At 50.2% G+C, this 17,851-nt stretch overlaps 5 protein-coding genes across 5 annotated transcripts; 2 read left to right on the top strand and 3 right to left on the bottom strand.

Moving 5' to 3' along the window:
• Nucleotides 1-1,177: 1,177 nt before the first annotated feature.
• CGGC5_v003759 (putative aminotransferase) lies at nucleotides 1,178-2,783 on the top strand (the record flags this gene model as incomplete). Its single annotated transcript, XM_032027033.1, has 4 exons — nucleotides 1,178-1,517; nucleotides 1,570-1,919; nucleotides 1,991-2,244; nucleotides 2,321-2,783. The coding sequence occupies 4 exons, from the start codon at nucleotides 1,178-1,180 to the stop codon at nucleotides 2,781-2,783; spliced, it is 1,407 nt and encodes a 468-aa protein (XP_031876545.1).
• Nucleotides 2,784-3,793: 1,010 nt separating this feature from the next.
• Nucleotides 3,794-5,830, top strand: exo70 (Exocyst complex protein exo70; the record flags this gene model as incomplete). Its single annotated transcript, XM_032027032.1, has 3 exons — nucleotides 3,794-4,004; nucleotides 4,131-5,603; nucleotides 5,679-5,830. The coding sequence occupies 3 exons, from the start codon at nucleotides 3,794-3,796 to the stop codon at nucleotides 5,828-5,830; spliced, it is 1,836 nt and encodes a 611-aa protein (XP_031876533.1).
• Nucleotides 5,831-6,242: 412 nt separating this feature from the next.
• Nucleotides 6,243-9,958, bottom strand: PAPS1 (Nuclear poly(A) polymerase 1; the record flags this gene model as incomplete). The annotated part of the gene is made up of 3 exons (XM_066151179.1): nucleotides 6,243-7,000; nucleotides 7,058-8,739; nucleotides 8,793-9,958. The coding sequence occupies 3 exons, from the start codon at nucleotides 9,956-9,958 to the stop codon at nucleotides 6,243-6,245; spliced, it is 3,606 nt and encodes a 1,201-aa protein (XP_066009609.1).
• An 827-nt stretch (nucleotides 9,959-10,785) lies between these two features.
• On the bottom strand, nucleotides 10,786-12,393 carry CGGC5_v003756 (uncharacterized protein; the record flags this gene model as incomplete). The annotated part of the gene is made up of 6 exons (XM_066151178.1): nucleotides 10,786-10,956; nucleotides 11,048-11,340; nucleotides 11,405-11,666; nucleotides 11,722-11,785; nucleotides 11,933-12,140; nucleotides 12,369-12,393. The coding sequence occupies 6 exons, from the start codon at nucleotides 12,391-12,393 to the stop codon at nucleotides 10,786-10,788; spliced, it is 1,023 nt and encodes a 340-aa protein (XP_066009608.1).
• Nucleotides 12,394-13,074: 681 nt separating this feature from the next.
• CGGC5_v003755 (uncharacterized protein) lies at nucleotides 13,075-13,735 on the bottom strand (the record flags this gene model as incomplete). The annotated part of the gene is made up of 2 exons (XM_032027028.1): nucleotides 13,075-13,471; nucleotides 13,524-13,735. 2 exons carry the CDS (start codon nucleotides 13,733-13,735, stop codon nucleotides 13,075-13,077), a joined length of 609 nt encoding a protein of 202 aa, XP_031876526.1.
• Nucleotides 13,736-17,851: the final 4,116 nt, after the last annotated feature.

Raw genomic sequence — 17,851 nt, 5'->3', positions numbered from 1 at the left:
GCTCGCGAGGTCAGACCGCACCGCAGCGCAACGGGGACGACCACGGAGGCCCAAATTCCGGCCCGACAAAAGTCGGCATCCCGAATACCCATCATCCCGACCCGGTGTGGAAAACCCTCGGCCATTATCCACCACCACCCCACTTCACTTCAATCGGGGCCATGGTCTGGATTACGAGTTGCGGGCCGATGCAAATTCCCAATTATTGGTGACACAACAGCCAGCGGCACGGGCTCGCCAACTACATGGCAGCATCCGGTGTTCCTCTTCCGCGTTCCGTCTTCCATACGAGCGACAACAGAATACAACAAATAACTGGGTAACGGCAAAGAAGGGGGCTCGTCCAGATTGAATGGAGCACAGTTGAAGACGGCTTCTGTAAGGCGATGGGACATCACGTACCGCGGTCAAGGTCATCTTTCGATGGCCATGTGTTGTCGGCTTGCCGAACCGCGGGGCGGTACATCATATGTGCACGCAGGAGTTCATCCTGGCAGGGGACTTGAACTGGGGCATTGCCAGGTATCACGGGTCGCTAGTCAAGGGTAGGGAGGCCTACGGTGTACTGCGTATACGCTACCATGTGCGAGCCATCGAAAGTTATGGAGGACTTCTTCCCGCTTACATGCCCTGAACTCTACTCCCCGCGGCCACGCCCCTCCCCCCACTATGGCGGATGCCCCTCCGTCTTGTCCAGAGTCCTGCGTCCCGCCGGCATGGTCCCAATCACGACAAGTGGTCCACCACACTGGCATTGCGCTAACTGAGATGCGCTGCATAGTGTGTGCATGCTGGAAACCCGAGCAGTATGTGCGAGGTGTCAGGTGAAAGCCGACGGGGTTCTCCTAATTGTCACGATGTGCTGGGGTGTTCGGATAGTGTCGATTGCTCGCGGATCCAGCCTACCGGCACTTCGCATGGCAGGACCGCCGACCCCGGCAAGATACCGGGCCTGGGCCGAAGTTTCTTCATAAAAGGGTCCCCGTCAGCCATGTCGGAGAGGGTGGCATCTATCCCTTCCCATGGCACCACAGACGACTCCCTCTACCGCCACCAAACCCCGTCGGTGTTGCATATTGCCTTTCCAAGCTGGTGTCATCGTCTCTTACATTACGATCGAGACATAGTTTCTCGTCTAGGCCCGTCACTTTGCGACCCCACCACATCAACCTACGAGATGGTTCTGAAGGCTCTGAACTCTGTTGAGTTCGCGGACGCGAGCAAGTCCGCCGTCCTACATCGTGATCTCAAGAGCCAATTCCTCCGTACTGTAGGTGGCGAGGGAAACTGCTATGTCGTTGACGGCGGTCGGAAACTTTTCGATGCGTCCGGGGGCGCCGCCGTGGCATGCCTCGGCCACAGTGACAAGCGAGTAGCTGAGGCTATCATCCGGCAGCTCAGCAACATTGCCTACAGTCCCTCTACTTTCTTCACGACGTCGGTATGTGAGCAATTGGCCCAGTTTCTCATCAACACCACACATGGTCACATGTCAAGGGCCTATCTTGTGAGCAGCGGTATGTTTGCAATCTTTGAACGCATAGTCCTGGAGGCTCACATGCTTGGCAGGATCCGAAGCAATGGAGGCGGCCATGAAACTCTCCAGGCAGTATTTCCTGGAGAAGAAGCCAGCAGAGCCACAAAGACATCTTTACATTGCCCGCCAGAGATCGTATCATGGCACGACACTAGGCGCATTATCCATGGGTGGCCATGTCGCACGCCGAGCTAACTTCAAGCCCATGCTCCTCGACAATGTTGTGTCGCATATTTCCCCATGCTTTGCGTACAGGGATAAGTTGGCCGACGAATCGGACGAGTCTTATGTTGCAAAGCTCGCCAAGGAGCTCGAGGACGAGTTTATTCGGGTTGGCCCTGGTAATGTATGCGCATTCGTAGCAGAGCCAGTTGTTGGAGCTGTAAGTTGATTCCACTGTACCCATCCCATGATAATCTGTAGTCACACGGGCTGATCTCTGGGTACGTTGAGGCACTGGGATGTGTTCCGGCTGTTCCAGGCTATTTTCAAGCAATGAAATCTGTGTGTGACCGATACGGTGCGTTGCTCATCATGGATGAAGTCATGAGCGGCATGGGCCGCAGTGGAACTCTCCACGCATGGGAGGCCGAGGGTGTTGTGCCAGATATCCAGACCATCGGCAAGGGTTTGGCTGGGGGCTATCAGCCGATAGCCGGCGTCCTCGTAAACAAGAGGGTGGTTGAGGTGCTAGAAAAGGGGACAAGGTGGGTTTCGGTTCCCCGGACATGCCTCTGACGTCAAATTTGTTGGAAAGTGCTAATAAACGGCTGGCGACGATAGTGCCTTTGTCCACGGACACACATATCAAGGACACCCTGTCGCGTGTGCGGCAGCCCTGGAAGTTCAACAGATCATCCAGTCAGACGGCCTGGTTGCCAATGTGCAAAACATGGGTCAACTCTTATCTGGTCTTTTGAAAGAGAGTCTTATGGACCATCCATACGTCGGAGACATCCGTGGCAAGGGCCTCTTCTGGGGAATCGAGTTTGTCCGCGACAAACAGACCAAGGTGCCATGGCCTAGTGCAGCGCGAATAGCAGCGAGTATCAACGAGCTGGGGTTGACGGAACCATACGGCATTGTTGTTTACCCGGGCTCAGGAACAGCAGACGGTGTTCTCGGGGATCACATCATTGTAGCGCCTCCATATACGGTGACAAGGGACGAGATTGCATTTGTCGCCGAAACGGTGACGCGGCTCGTCAACGATTTTTTCTCGAAGCTGGCAATTCAGGGTATCTGAAAAGTGGAGGATCGTGTGCTAAGACGACAGATGTCAAACAATGACAAGTAAACTCAATGACTGGAATTTTATCATGTGTCGTCCGAACCAGCTAATTGAGTGTTTTACCGTAAGGGGTCAGTCTATACATTTGAACCCAACAAAATTCTGTCGTCTCGTCCCATCCCATCCCATTCCATCCCGTCCTAGGATGTAGGGACAATGGATGAGTATTACGCTGGTTGCAGCCAATCCTGGCCCGACTTCTGCTTGCTTTCTCGTACGTGTCATATCCTTCACAATTAGGGCCTTCACTGTGCACGTCCATTGCAAGGACAAGGCAGAGGCATATCACGTAGAAGAGTACGATATGGAAGCTAAGGTAGTCGAGGTATTGAGACAGCATAGGATGAAAGTGCTCAGGTTCAGACACCGTGGTCCTGTGGCTGTCTTGCAATGTGGCGGGAGATCATCTAGGAGACTAGGAAGCTCACACGTAGTGAGCTGGTTGTAGGTGCATGCATGCATCGGCTTTCATAACAAAACACCCCTGTCCCGGTCCGCATTCCTGGACCTCAGAGACGTCCAGTGCCTGTGCCTCCCTTATTCATCTGTACTGGAGGCACCTTACGGATAGGTAGGTTAGGTAAGGTAGGTACTTTTACCTGTCGTCTTTAGCATAACATGCGCCGCAATTAGCACTTGAGCCCTGACCTAGCAGCCGGAGGTACCCACCCACAGGTACAATAGGCTCTTGTATCCCACGTCAGTCCCCTCGTCGGATCCAAGCAGCTTGATCCGGCCCTCCGTTCATCCTGACCTCCCTCTCGACATCTCTTCGCACTCTGCGACCGCCGCGAAAACATCGAACATATACTGCCCTATCTGACTCGACCAACAACGCCACATTCGTTCGCCTTTCCCATGTCAGCTCCGGGCTGAACACAGGCCGCAACCGATACCCTGATCCCTCCACATCTGCCTGCCAACGTCGCTGTGCAGCAAGTCCCTTCGGAACGTTGGCACTTATCATGTCTGTCGGGCCTGCGACAAATCGCCATGCAGCCGACGAGGAGGCTCGAGCCGAAGTCGATGTGCTAAACTCGCGTCTAGAGAAGACAGCCCAATTGACAAAGAAGATTCAGGCATGCATGGGGAGGCTGGAATCTACGGGCAAGAGTGTGCGCGAGGTCGCTGGTCCCCTGAGCGGGGAGACGAAGAAGCTACAGATCCTAGGAAATAGTGCGTTTATTGCCATACCCGCAGGAGATCACTTGCGGTCATTTCCCTTTCCGCCTCTCCATTCCGAGCTGGAAAACAGCGACGAAGCATGCAATAGCGGCAGCTGACCAGTGACCTTCTCAACAGACATCGATGGCGTCCTCTCCGCAATCGAGCGCTTGCGTCAGCCGGCCGACAGCAAAAACGATGAGGAACAGATCATTCGTGCTGGCCCAGACAGGATCGGCTTGTCGAACTACCTGGCCTCCATCAAGCGTCTCAGCAAATCGCTAGCCGACATGCAGGCCTCCAATCTCCGCGCCAACCAGCAGACCATGTCGGAACTTACACGCTTGATTAAGTCTGGCAACTCTCAACTTGAGAGTCACTTCGATAAGTTGCTTCGGGGAGAAACACCTCGCTCAGTAGAACCGCTCCACTATATCACAAAGGATGTGCCGTTTCCTGTTCTGTCACAGGACAAGGTTACGCGTCTTGGCCTGGTCAACGCCTATATCTCCAATAATCACCGCCAGAACGGGGGTGCTGCCGCTCCTCAAGATTCTTCTACCGCCAAGATATACGCCGAAATCCGCGGGCCCTATCTGTCTTCTACACTGGCAAATCTGGCCGCCGCGAGCGTAAACACGACTAAGAAAAAGAATCCCGACGCCATCTATCGCGCAGGCGCCAACGGAATTGGCACATACGCTCAGGCAATGGAGGGTCTGTTTTTGGCCGAATACGACAGCATCTGCAGCATATTCACCCGCGAAGACTGGGGCCCCCTATTCCAGGCCACATGCCAGGCCGCCATGGCTGAGTTGGCCCGCACGCTACGAGAATTGAACAATCACATCAAGTCTCACCTCCACACCGACTGCTACCTTGCCTACGAGATAACCGAAATCATGTCAGGCTTGTCAAGTAACCTCGAAACGCGTACTGGCGAGCTCAAATCCTCCCTCGCAGCAGCCCTTCGGCCCGTTCGTGAGACCGCCAAATTATCGCTGGGGGAGTTGCTAGAGGATACCAGGCGAAGAGTTACCGCCATGCAGACACTTCCTCAAGACGGCGCTCCGATATCAATCGTGTCCGAGACAATGCAGCGTCTACAGACCATGGTCGAATTTTTGCGCCCTGTCTCCAGCATAATGTTCTCCTTGGGCGATGGTGGCTGGAAGTCCAGCGCTGCTACTGATGGGCGGTCTACCGATGTGATACCGAGCCTGGCTTCGTTCGATATCGGCGCTGATGGCAAAGAAATCTTTGCACACTATTGCGCAGATACAGTTGACATGCTGATGTCATCACTTGACCAGAAAGCGAAGATGGTCCTCAAGGGACGAGGCATCATCGGGGTGTTTCTCGCCAATAGCGTGGTCATCATTGAGCGGATGATTCGTGACTCGGATCTGGCCCCCTTGTTGGAGCAGCGGATGGGCATGTTGGACCAGTGGCGCAAGAAGGCGACTTCCATGTACACGATGGACTGCAAGGAAGTTTCTACCCACTTGTTTGATGTTATTCACACGAGCAAGCAGCGACCAACGTCCGGGCAAGCTGATTCAGCCTCTATCCTCAAGGGCCTGAGCAGCAGGGACAAGGACAACATCAAGGGTAAGTTCCAGGCGTTTAACGCATCATTTGACGAGATGGTCACCCGTCACAAGTCATATAACATGGAAAGAGAAGTACGCCAAATGTTTGCCAGGGACATTCAGCAAATGCTTGAGCCTTTGTACAACAGATTCTGGGACCGATACCATGAGGTCGACAAGGGCAAGGGCAAGCATGTGAAATACGACAAGGCTGGCATCGCCGCTGTATTCATGACCCTCTACTGAGAAGGGGCGTTCTTCGGTAGGGCCTACCTACCCAGTTGTTCGAGGTTTCTGCGCAGTTTGGGGCGTCTGTTTACTTGGGCTTTCTTTGGTGGGAGGGCTTGGCGTTATGGATGCGGATACCAACTCATAGGTTGGCGGGCCAGATCTATCATACACGTCCTGACATACGCTCGTCTAGAGTACGGACATGAGCTCTATCAACGTTTCTGATATTAACAATAATCAAGTGTCTGTTGGGGATAGCATTCTCAAGCAGACCCAGCAATTGACTTTGAATTCGTCTGGTTTCGTGTGTGTGTGTATGTGTGTGTTTTCCACTTACTTGAGGACACAAATTGGCAACTGGCAAATGCAAAGGTTTACTTGCAGGGTGATCTCATGGATTTCGTCGACCGCAAGGATCGGCGCCTAGCTATCTATAAGGTGTCTTTTTAAATAGCAGATCCACGCGCTTGGATCTGTCCCAAACAACGACTCCGTCGCTCCGTCGCTTGAACCAAAGAATTCTATGCTGCGGAATGAATTCTTCATGCGTCTGCTCGCTTTTCCACTCCACCAAAGCCTTCTCCTGTGCCCCTAGAAATCTATCTTCATAACCGACGACGAAGTCGTTTCCGTCTATGTCAGCGTCCCATCTCAGTCTGTTGAGAACATCCAGAGCCGTTCTGAACTTGCTCGCACCCTCGGGTTTGGGCACGACCGTTGAGCGTGGCTGGTTTGTGGCCGCCTTCGCCCTCTCCTTCTTGCCCAGCCTTCCCGGCGGTAGGCCCGAAACTGAAAGATCCTCCTCGTCTTCCTCGTCTTCCTCCTCGTCCGATTCTGTATCGTCATCGCCGTCGACGTAGTCGCCCCACTCTTGATTGTCCAGCCTGAGATCTCCCAACTCGGTGCGTTTGACAAGAGTCGCACTGAACCAGGAAGTCGTCGCATCGTAGTATTTTTTATCGCCGTGAATATGTTCTTCGAATTGATGCAGCACGGCTTGCAGGTTGCTGTGCGTCGTGGTCAGCGTTTCCTTTTCTGGCCTCTCGTCCTCGCACATCCATTTTAGGCCGACAAGATACGAGCCTTGATATTCGCTTTGTTGGCATTGTGAGTTGGGTGTCGCCGCGTCGACGAATCTCGCGGGCCAGATTCTCGGAGCAAGCTCCGGGACCTTCCTGTTGATGTCTAAATCATGGTCAGAAAACGGCTGCTAGGGATCTGTACAATCATGAGTTGGCTCACCGACGAGGAGTGATGCGCAACGGGACTCGAGCCAACCAACAAGCCGACTCCCACGTTCCAGCGACCCTCCCCAGTAGTGAATGCGGAGGTTCACGAACGTTTTGAACGAGGAAAGGAAGCTTGCGGCGCCTTGTGATAAGTCCTTTTCCGCGATCATGCCAGGTGCCGAAAGAATAGACTGCCAGGTTGCGCCCTCCGTGAATTTGGCGTTGGCTTGGCGTAGCTCCGTCGAGATGATCTTGACCGTGGGAACAGAAGCAATGAGTGCGGTGTTAAGTGTCGGCGAATGCCATCCAAGAAGGCACATGGCTTCTCTGGGCGTCCGGTGATACCGTAGCTGCTTGTGGAAGAATGGATCAAAGACAATGTCGTTCTTCCAGTCGAAGTGCGCATAGTGGTCGAAGAAGGTAGCGATGACGTCGGCAGTCGAGACTGTACCCATGCCATGTAGGAGCATTTTGCACACCCTAACCAACATAACAGACAAGTGAACGCCGCCAAGGTATCCGAACTTGGCTGCGTAGATCCCGTTCGCCTTGGCCCAAGTCTTGATCACTTGATAACAGACGCGAAACTGAGCAAGATCCGGGACAGACCTAGCAATGTAGTACATGTCCCTAGCAGGCTTCAATTTCAAGAGCGTCTGGGTTGGCAAGCTGAAAGCTGCATCAGATGGGGGACGCTTCAGCAAGTTTGGCCACTGGTTGGCAACGCTCGCTGCCTGACAATACTGGAGATCGCATCTCAGCCCAAGGACCTCGATCTCGAGCATAGTGCCGGTTTTTGCCTTCACCTGCCGTAGTATTCGGACACCTTCTCCGACCGACTTTCTCAGACGATGCCTGGCAAGAGTGAAGAAGACGCGAGGACTGATTGATCCGATGCAGAGGCAGTCAATATCGGAAGATTTCGACCATACGCCAAGACCATACGATCCGACAGGAACTAGTACAAGGGCCGGTTGACCACGCGACTGCTCCACATTCGTCTGTTCGTTCTCCCAAAGAATCATTCGTAGCAGCCCCAGGGCCTGTTTCCGGGTACGCTCATCTTTTTCTGCCGGGACAACATCGAGAAGCTCCAAAGTCTGCTTTAGAGCGGTGACATCAGACATAGATCCAGGTGCCCGTTTAGCCTCGACAGGGACGACTCGAGCACTGGTGCTGGAGCCATCTTTTAGTGAAGAACGCCGTAAAAGACAGCGAATACCCCAATGATCGCTTGCGTAAAGGGGCCCACCTGGACTCTCGCCATCGCCAGTGAGGAAGCCAAACATGTTGAACCGAGAGATGTGAAAGGGACCGCCATTTTTCACTAGAATGCGGTCATATCTCTGTGGTCGGTTGTTCAGGCCGCTTCCGACCATTTTCACGGCCTGAGGGTTCGCTCTGGGGTCAAATGTGGCACCCTGTTCGCCTTCAAAACTGTCGTGGATATCGCCCTTGATATTGTCGCTGACGCCGGCCTCGACACGAGAGATAAACCACGTGTCCAGGAAGTTGGTCTCTGCCAGAGTTGCCTCGATTCCACGAAGAAGATCCTCTGTCTGTACCGTAATGGAGCCGCGTTTCACTGCCGCGTCGATAGTGTAAGAAGAAGTGGCTATGTTGAAGTCTCCGGCCAGGATCCATTGGTTTGCTGCGTGATTACTCTTCAGATGGTTGAGGATCCGTTGCAATTCCCTGTCAACCACAGTCAGCTCCGCATTTCTGGACTCAGCGAAATAATCCATTACTTTTCTTTAGCAACGACCGCGCCATCTGTAAGGCCCTGACTTAGATGGCAGGTTGCCAAGACAAGGGGAAGGACTGGTTCCTGAGTATCATTGTGTAGGAGTTCTTCGAACTGAAGAATGGCTGATCCTTTATGCTGTCTCTTCGAGGGCAGGTATTCCCACGAGAATGGTTCCCTGCTGAGCACAACAGTGTTGAGAATATTGGGCAGGGGGCCAGCCTCAGCGTCATTTGGCGAACCCTCAGAGACGTAGAAATACGTTTTGTAGATGCGTTCATCTGCGAGCAGGAAGGCTAGAAAGTCGTCTGTCACCTCTTGGAGAACTACGATGTCCGCAATCGCATTTTCTGCGAGTAGATTTTCCACGATCAAGGAGTATCTGGTCCGGGATGGGGGATAATGAAACTCTGCTAGTACGTTCCAGCTAGCGACAACAAGATTCCCGTGTTGCTTGTTGTCGAAGACCTCTGGTTCAGATGGTTGGACCAGGCGTTTCCACGCCATGTCTGAACGGGAGAAATACCACGTTGGCCGCGGAATGGTTGGCGAAGGTGTATCCGAGCTGGAATTGGGAGCATGTCTGCAAATGTTAAAGGACTGGGAAACTAGGTCAATGACACCCCATTGCCTCATATGTCCAGAAGGACTGCGAACCAAGACTGAGAGCTGGTCAGCCTCCCAGGTTACGGCTGGTAGCCGACGAAGCTTGTCAAGCAAGAACTCGAACTTAGACGAAGGAGCTGCGTCTTCGCACTGAGCCATCGTAAGGTGCATATTGTAGGGCTCTGACCGGCTCTGGCCGATGGCCGCGAGTATGGCGCCTCGCAGCGATGTTAGCCGGGAGATATTCCCCTCATTCTCGTCACGCAAGAAGAGGGTGCTGCCATTTTTGTGGGAGAAAAAGCCCGGTGAATCAAGACGGATAGGCAGGGGAGCGAGCTCGCCTGAGGCGGCACGGTCCTTCAGGCACGATACAACGGCATCACAAGCCTGATGCAGCACGCTACTCTCCGTGGATCTGACGAACGGATAGATGAGATTGACATGAGGGGGCCATTTCGTGTAGGCCTTGTCGTTGTCAAAGCGAAGACGATTGATTGCCGTCCAATGCTCCTCTGGGGGGATGATACAGAGAGCTGTGGCGTGGCTTGCTGCTTGGGACTCCATAATACTCGGAGAGCTCTGCTGAACAGAGACCAGTGTATGACCGAGGGATATGGTGATGATTGTGCCTTGAGGTGCCTGAATGTTCCGGACTGGGAATGCGATGCGGACAGGGTGTAAGAGAGACAATGAAAGAAGGGAAGAGGTCTATTGAGCGCGAAATTGATACTGGGTTGTGTATAAAGATGAAGTGATTAGGGGGTTGTGATCTTCAAGAGCCAACTCGCAAAGATGTTGATGTGTTGCTACAGAGAGTACCCTTGTAGATCCAGGGTCCATTCAGCCATGTTTAGTTTCAAACGGCCTACCCATGTATGTGTCCAACCAGAGCTATTGTTGCATTGCAGAAGTTCTAGAAGGAAAACTTACTGCAGCGGTGGACTGCGGGGAAGCCCACGCGCGGATGATGATGTACAATCGTGACATGGCCAGGCCGTATGCGTCAGAGCAAGGCCCGCATAGTCTCGCTGCCATCCTCTTAACCACCTAAACAAGCCGGCTTGCGTTTGTGACTCATGCAATTGGGGGGGCTTGTCCAAAAAAGATTGTGCTATGGAAGCGAGTCCGCCGGTGACTCAGTTGGAGTTGTAAAATGCGACAAGCACTGCCTCGAAATCCGCAGTGCGTTCCCGGTCCAGCGGTTGGGTCTTCGAGTCTCTTTGGACCCGTGCGCCCAGTTGAGACCAGCTGGCAACGTCACAGACACGTGCTTGAAATAGGTCCGGTGCCTTAGGTTGGCCGATCATTCCTGCACAGTATTCCTTACTACCTTACCTAGGTACCTAGGCACCTAGGTTTGTTTAATATGGGCTCTTCGATGACCTCTCTATCTATCCCTCCAGCTCGGCCTCATCTGGCATGTCTATCGCTTCAACTCCTCCCCAGTCAATTGAATCTTGACCCTTGCCCTCCATCAAAGCCTCCAGCTTATCCTCATTAGTCACGTATGCGCCGTTCTGTCTCTTTTGCGAGACTGCGTATCTGATCGGGTCCCGCCACTCCTACGAAGAGCAAACACGTTAGCGAGCCTAGATACCTAGGTGGGCAAGTACTGTACACAGCGGCAAGTAGCAGGTTTGCGGAAAGGCTTACCCGCCACCAGACTTCTTCACTTTGTACAGCGCATCTCCTGCCTTCATCACCGCTTTTCGCCGTCGCAAATGGCCAAACTGACTGCACCACTTCATACTTGTGCTTTCCCGAGAAAAGCTTCTTCATGCTCGTCATGAACTTGTTTGCCTTCGGCTGGGTTTGCACCACCACCTTGGCGTGCGTTACGGGAAACGACACATGGAGCACTCCTTTGTACTGCGTCGCGGCCAACAGGGCTCGCAATTGACCTTCGATCCACATCGTGTCCAAGTTTGCAACTACTCGATCAAGTGCTATGTTGCACTCTGTTAGTTACCCAGTTCGACAAAGTAGATACGGTTTGGATAGGGTCCTCACCGAAACTTTTGACCTGCGCTGGATCTTCAACAAAGCGGCGGCACCACTCCTCAAGCTCTCTTTCGCCAACTTCGGGAATGACGTCTGGCTTTACTCCGCCCCTGTACGCCATCTCGCCCTCACTGACACAGCGAATGTACTGCATGCGCTTGCTCGTGTCATCCGGCACCAGCAATCCCATCAGATTGAGCTTGATGTCGAAGTCGACCTTGCGTCCTCGCGTCCCTTTCATGTGTATGAGAGGCTTGGGCGGGATGCTTGCCTGGGTCCTGATGAGGGATAGAAGGGCATTGGCGCTCGCTGACAGATGGTCTGACCTGGAAGAGAGAACGATACAGTCTGTCGACAGGCTGAAGTTCGGCGGTGAGTAGAGCTTGTAGTCTAGTCTTGGTAAGCCTGGGTAGTACATGGGTCCTGGACTTTCTCGAGCTCGGATCGAAACATTCGTTTCTGAGAAGTTAGATGGGCCAGAATAGGGCGGTGGGGTCAACGAGCTGGCACTGTCTGGTGTCACGTCGTCGTAGCTACGGCTGCGGGCTGCTAGCAAGCTTTTCTCTTGCACTAGAGATGTAGATGATGGTGTAGATTCTGGCGTAGGTTGTATCGGTGCTGGCGCCGATTGCGTTGAAGCCCTTGGGGCCGACGAAGCCGTAAATGTCGGAGGAGGAGGTGGAGGCGGCGTCGGCGTCGACAGTGTCACCGTTGAGGGCGGCAACGGTAAGGGGGGCAGCATAGACTCGTCAACGGTCGTCATTCTGGCAGGCGCGTCTCCGAGTACTTGATAATGCGGTGGGTGAAATGCAACATGCAACCTGGTTAGTTTGAATTCAAGCCGAACCTCGAGAATCTCGGCAGGCGGGGGGGCGGCGGCGGCACGGCGAGGCCAGAATTGAGAAGAGCTCAGCTTTACTCGCACTGGAGGCAAGATAAGTCAGGGTGCTTTATTAAGTATCTTTGCGCAAACCAGTGTTTCCAAGACCAGCGTCCATGGCTCCGACGGTATGGATTCAGCTTACGTCCATGGCTTACACTGGGTGCCTTGAAGGCAGAAATCTCCATGCCTCTAGGCACCATCAATTTCAGCCCCGCGGCGCAGCGTTCCCTTGCTCGCTCCCCATCTGCACCTAGCCACTTACGGCAACTGGCGTCGGCCGCTCGAGGATCGCCATCCTGGACGCGTTTGCTGAGCCAAACCAATCCTGAGGCAACGAACTGCCCATGTCGTTAGTGTAGCAGTCTTGGGACGCATATATTGTGCTTCATGTTCATGAACCGTGATTGCCGCGACCCACGACGCATCAGGAAAAGTCGAAACGCGATGCGTCTCCGGTATCGAGGAAACATCATCTACCACTGCCATTAACATTGCGTGGTTGGACTGCATGGTCTTTTGCCATTCGTCTACTTGCACTACCTATCCGTATGGTTAATTTAATGAGAGGAACGGAGCGCAATCCTGCGCTACACAATGCTTCCATCTCTCATGACCCAACGCCAAAATAATGTCCCAAAAACCATGATGTGCTATTGCAAAGCCCTCTCAAGCCTGTTGCCGCAATGCCATGCTTGAACCCTCAACGCCCACTCCGTCGAATCGCTAATACATCCATCATACAGTCGTTCGAGAATTGTCTTATGCTGCCCAGCCAGAGCAACTGGTGAATTTCAAATCAAACAAGCTGAAAGCCTTCATCCTCCGCGACGGACATATGCTCCTGACGGAGGTTCTGACGCGCTTTGCGACCCTTCAGAACTTGACCGTTCTCACTGAGAATCTCATACTCCTTCTCGACCATTCGTTCCGTCTCACGGCCTGAGGTCTTGATGAAGACATCAAGCGTCAGGGGGCGGTTGGGGCTCTCCGCCTTATCGAAACTGTACTTCCAGTCTTCTGAAGCAGCAAGGTTCTTCCAGCCGCCCTGAGAAGGGGCAAGGTCCATGAGAGATTGGCTGAGGGGATCCTTGATTTGCTCCTTGGCCTGCAGCGCCGAGTTGAGACGGCCCTGGTGAGGCGCCCAGTGCGATCGCCCCTTCATCACATTGTTCTGCATCTTCTTGAAGTGGGAACTATCTGTGGTGTCAGCGACATCTCGGTTCGGGATCTAGCAAAAGAACGTACATCTCGCTGTTCTTGCCTCTGGGACGAGTCTTGGCGCGCTGTTGCTCAGTGCCTCCAATAGCTTCGAGGGTGGCCCAGTCTAATCGGCAGCCTGCGAGCGGACGAGCTCCGTTGGACCACTTGGACTGGGAATCCTTGGTCCTCTTGTAGTCCTGGTGTGCGCTCCGGAGATCTCGCTCGTACTGAGCCTGGACATCGGTCATGGCAGCCATGATGCTTGTATGTGTTCGAATTTGTACCGGAAGGCTCTCTGACGTGGCGTCGCCGGTCGCGTTTCTATGACAAAGGGGCGGGCAGGTTCGAAGAGTTGAACCTAAGTCGACAAAGCTTATATTCTCTGTCGATAGCGATAATAGTCTGGGCGATTTGCTCGACACGTAGAATCGAGACACGGGTAGGTGTGGATAGTTGCTGGGAGAGAGATGACGGGAGATATAAGAGAGGTAGCCGAAGGAATCTCTGAGGTTATGCCCGTTTCGGTGCTCGGACTGACTTTGGAAGCAAGGCGGAGGCTAAGGCAATGAAGGCGTTGTGCTGGTGGTGCTGGGTAGCAGGAGAGGTAACCGAGGCTTGTGAGGTAATCACTGTGTTGGTATTGGGGCAGTAGATGCCGGTGAGTCACCGGGCTGAAGGTTGCCGGAGATTGCAGAACGCGAGGCCAAAAACGAAAGAGGCGCGGATGCGGGGGAGGTTACGAAAAAGGGAAACCGAGATCAAAATAGAGCGAGATGAAAAGAAGGACGAGTATATGAGTTTGCACAGAACTTGTTGGCGCAAGCAGTTTGATGAAGAGGTGGGTGTTAGGCGAGTGATGCGGTTAGAATCAAAGACATATACAAGAGTACAGGGTTGGGGCAGTATGAATGTTGATGAGGTAGTTGAGGAACAAAAGCAAGACGAGTCAGAAGACGAAGGCCGGGGTTGCGGGATTCCTTGGGTATATACCTTGAGACCAGATGGCTCAGGTATCCTTACGTTATCAAGGCAAGTTCTGGTCACAAGGGAAAGTGGCACGGGAGGCTAACAAACCGGGCTGAGGCCTGGGACGGGACGAGACGAAGGAAGTCGAGGACGGAAGTCGAGGACGAGGAACGAAGGAGAAGGAAGATGGTAGTGACGAACCGCGACGAGAGCGAGCTGCTTATCTCTCGGGTTGTCTCGGGGTGCTTGCTTAGGCATCTCACCGCACCCAGGCATGACCTGGGCTTTCGTGCTTTTCATCGTACCTAAAAGGATGGCAGCGGGCTTATCGTCTCGGCTCAGCGGGCATGCGGGCGATAAGAAGACCGATAGGTGAGGTAGGTGGTTGTGATGCAGCATGATAAAGCTTGGGGCGTGGCTAGAGACAGTGTCGGACATAGGTTGGAGGGGTGTGTGCATGTGGCACACGCAGCACGGTGCTGGCGGTCCTCCTGCACACTGAAGATGCTGCAGAACATGCTGCAGCTGGTCCTGTTTTTGGCCGAAATGAGTCAAATCCTCCAATCAAATCAGCCGGGCAAGCCGGGGGCGGCTACCCTGAGGTACCTACACGACTTTACCTACCTATACCCAGCAGCGTGGGGGACGACGGGGGGAATAGGGCGTAAGTGGGCAAGTGCGACTGGTGACAACTGCATGCAGCTGCGTTTGGCCGCGGTCTGCGGTCTGGAATCACCGAATCAGTCAGTCAGTCATCAAGGATGAACCAGCAGAGTCACGTCGCCGCCCGCCAAAGTGATGTCATCCATGCACCGCCCAGTCAAAGTCGACACGAGCGTCAACAGCGCCAGCGCCGACTCCCGGCGCATTCAAGTGCCTTCCTGACGAGTACCAAGAGGGCGCAGGGCGTCTGCCGTTTCCCCATCTTAGCCCCTGACCAAGACACGCGCGAGGGCTCGCCGATGACGATGGGTCGACCATCTACCACGACATCCGGCCTGCTGCTGCCTTGCCGTCAGCTGGCAACTCTTTGCCCACCTGACAGACTGTTCTGCTGGGCTGCCCTACCCCGCGCCCGTCAACACATACCTACGGTAAGGTAGGTAGTAGATGCCCCCCCATTCCCACCATCTACTACTGATTAGACACATACTGGTCAGTCATACGGCCTTTCTCAGCCGCTCTTTTGCCTTCTCAACCCAAGGCTTTCCGACCTGCGCTGCGTTTCTGCCATCGGAGTCCCTTTAGGGTTTTGACAGACGTTATTGGTCTTACGTTTTCGTCATTTATGACGTCTGATACCAGAAGCATGCGCCTGGCTTGTTGGTCCTCGCGCCCTCAACCCGTGAAACACAAAGACACATAGTCGCTTACGTGATGCACTTTTTCTGCAGGCTACATATGTAGGATCACATGACCGTGATCGGCCATGAACGAGCCAGAAGCAGATCCAAGCACAGCCGTGTTCTTCTGTCTTGCCTTCGAATGACCTTAAGTGCGGTCCGGGCTTCATCGGTTCCTGGGCCGTCTGCACTTCCCAGGGCAGGCGGCGGTGCTGCCGCTCCCGGGCCCCAGTTCCAAGTCCCAGGCCCACGATGCGACGCATTGATCACTCTTCGTCTTGGCAACCACACTCCCGAGTCCCGTCTCTCCTGGGGAGGAACCTACGCCAGGAAACCCTCCCCGATTGCATGCATTACAGTCCGTTGCACTAACAGCGTCCACCCCCCCTTTTTTTCCCCGCTTATGCAAAAACATAAAGAAAAGCCTATTTTACGCTATAATGCGTATTTTTCTGTATTGCACGCAGAACGCGCTAAATCTATTACTAATACCTTAATTACTATTAATTACTATAACTTAGTTAAAGTAGTATTTGAATATATAACTATATAATAGAGATATAAAATATATATCTAAGGCTTTTATAATAGTTAGTTTGCTTATAAAAATATAATTAATATAACTAGTTATTTTATCTCTATATTAATTAACTAATAAAAAGTATATTTTGCTTTTATAAAAGACTAAAATAATATTTACTAAGGAATAAAAGAAAAAACCTATTATATAACTTTATATACCGATTTAGTATATAGTTTATATAGCTTTAAGTAATATAAGAATATACTAAAAAGCTTAATATAGTTTTTAGAGTAAATAGTAGTTTATAAAAGTAATAACTTTTTTAATAACTTAGCTTGTTTATAATTAAAAGTTTATTATTATATAGATTATACTTAGTTACTAATTATTTATTATTAATTAGTATATATCTATAGTTTATTATATTAGATATATTAAAAAAGATACTAAATAATAATAATAATATAACAATATTTAAAATATTAAATCTATAGCTATTAGTAATTATAATAATATTACTATTTAAAAACTAAAAAAACTATAAACCAATAAATATTATTAGCTGTATTAATTAAATAACTTAATAATATAAATTATAATATAATATTACTAGTAAAATATAGAAATATAAAAAATGTTATTAAAATTAATAAAAAATAGAAACATAGTATTATATAAAGCTTCTTAAACTACTATAATATTATAATAATCTATCTCTTAAAGAGGTATAAGATTTCCTATTTAAAGCTTTTAAGATTTAAATATATTATTTTATAATTAGTTAATAACTAAACTTATTTAGCTAGATAAATAAAAGATTTATAATTATTATTATTTAGTAAAATAATAAACTATAATATAAATACTAATACTATATGTAATAATATTACCTTAATTAGCTAGTATTTATTAATAAATCTAGCGTTAATAAGGATATTAAAACATAGAGAACTAAATAAATACAAAACAAGCTTATTATATTTTAAACTATAGAAATTAATTAGTTTTAAAACTTTTATATATAAATCTTATTAGCTTTTATATTAAGTAATATCTTATATTTAACTATATATTATAATATAACTAATAGTAATAGCTTTTTTTACTAACTATAGAAATATTTTATTTGTAAATATAAATATTTCCTAAAGCTAAACTTCATTATTATTATAGTTAACTTCTCTTATTATTATATACTTGAAATTAAGAATTTATATTAAATATTAAATATTAATCTTAAGTTTCTACCTCTATATTTACTAAACTTTGATTTTATAAAGAGTATTTTAGTAATTTAAAGTAATATATTAAGAAGATATATTTAAAATGAAATACAAATAAAAATAATATTTAGGATTTTATAAGATATCTATATAACTATATTATAGAGGTTAAATATTATCTTTTTTAAATTAAAAGCTATTTCTACTATTTATTTATTAACTTTAATAAAATAAAGTATATATTTAATAATATTAAACTACAAAAGAGAAGATAAGCTATAAATATCAAATATTAATAAATAATTTAGATCTTTATTA

The sequence above is a fragment of the Colletotrichum fructicola genome (genome assembly GCF_000319635.2).
Source record: "Colletotrichum fructicola Nara gc5 chromosome Unknown KSG_Nara_v1_contig02, whole genome shotgun sequence".
Taxonomy (NCBI): domain Eukaryota; kingdom Fungi; phylum Ascomycota; class Sordariomycetes; order Glomerellales; family Glomerellaceae; genus Colletotrichum; species Colletotrichum fructicola.
Note: the sequence above shows the minus strand (reverse complement) of the source record. Positions and strands in the feature narration are given on the sequence as shown.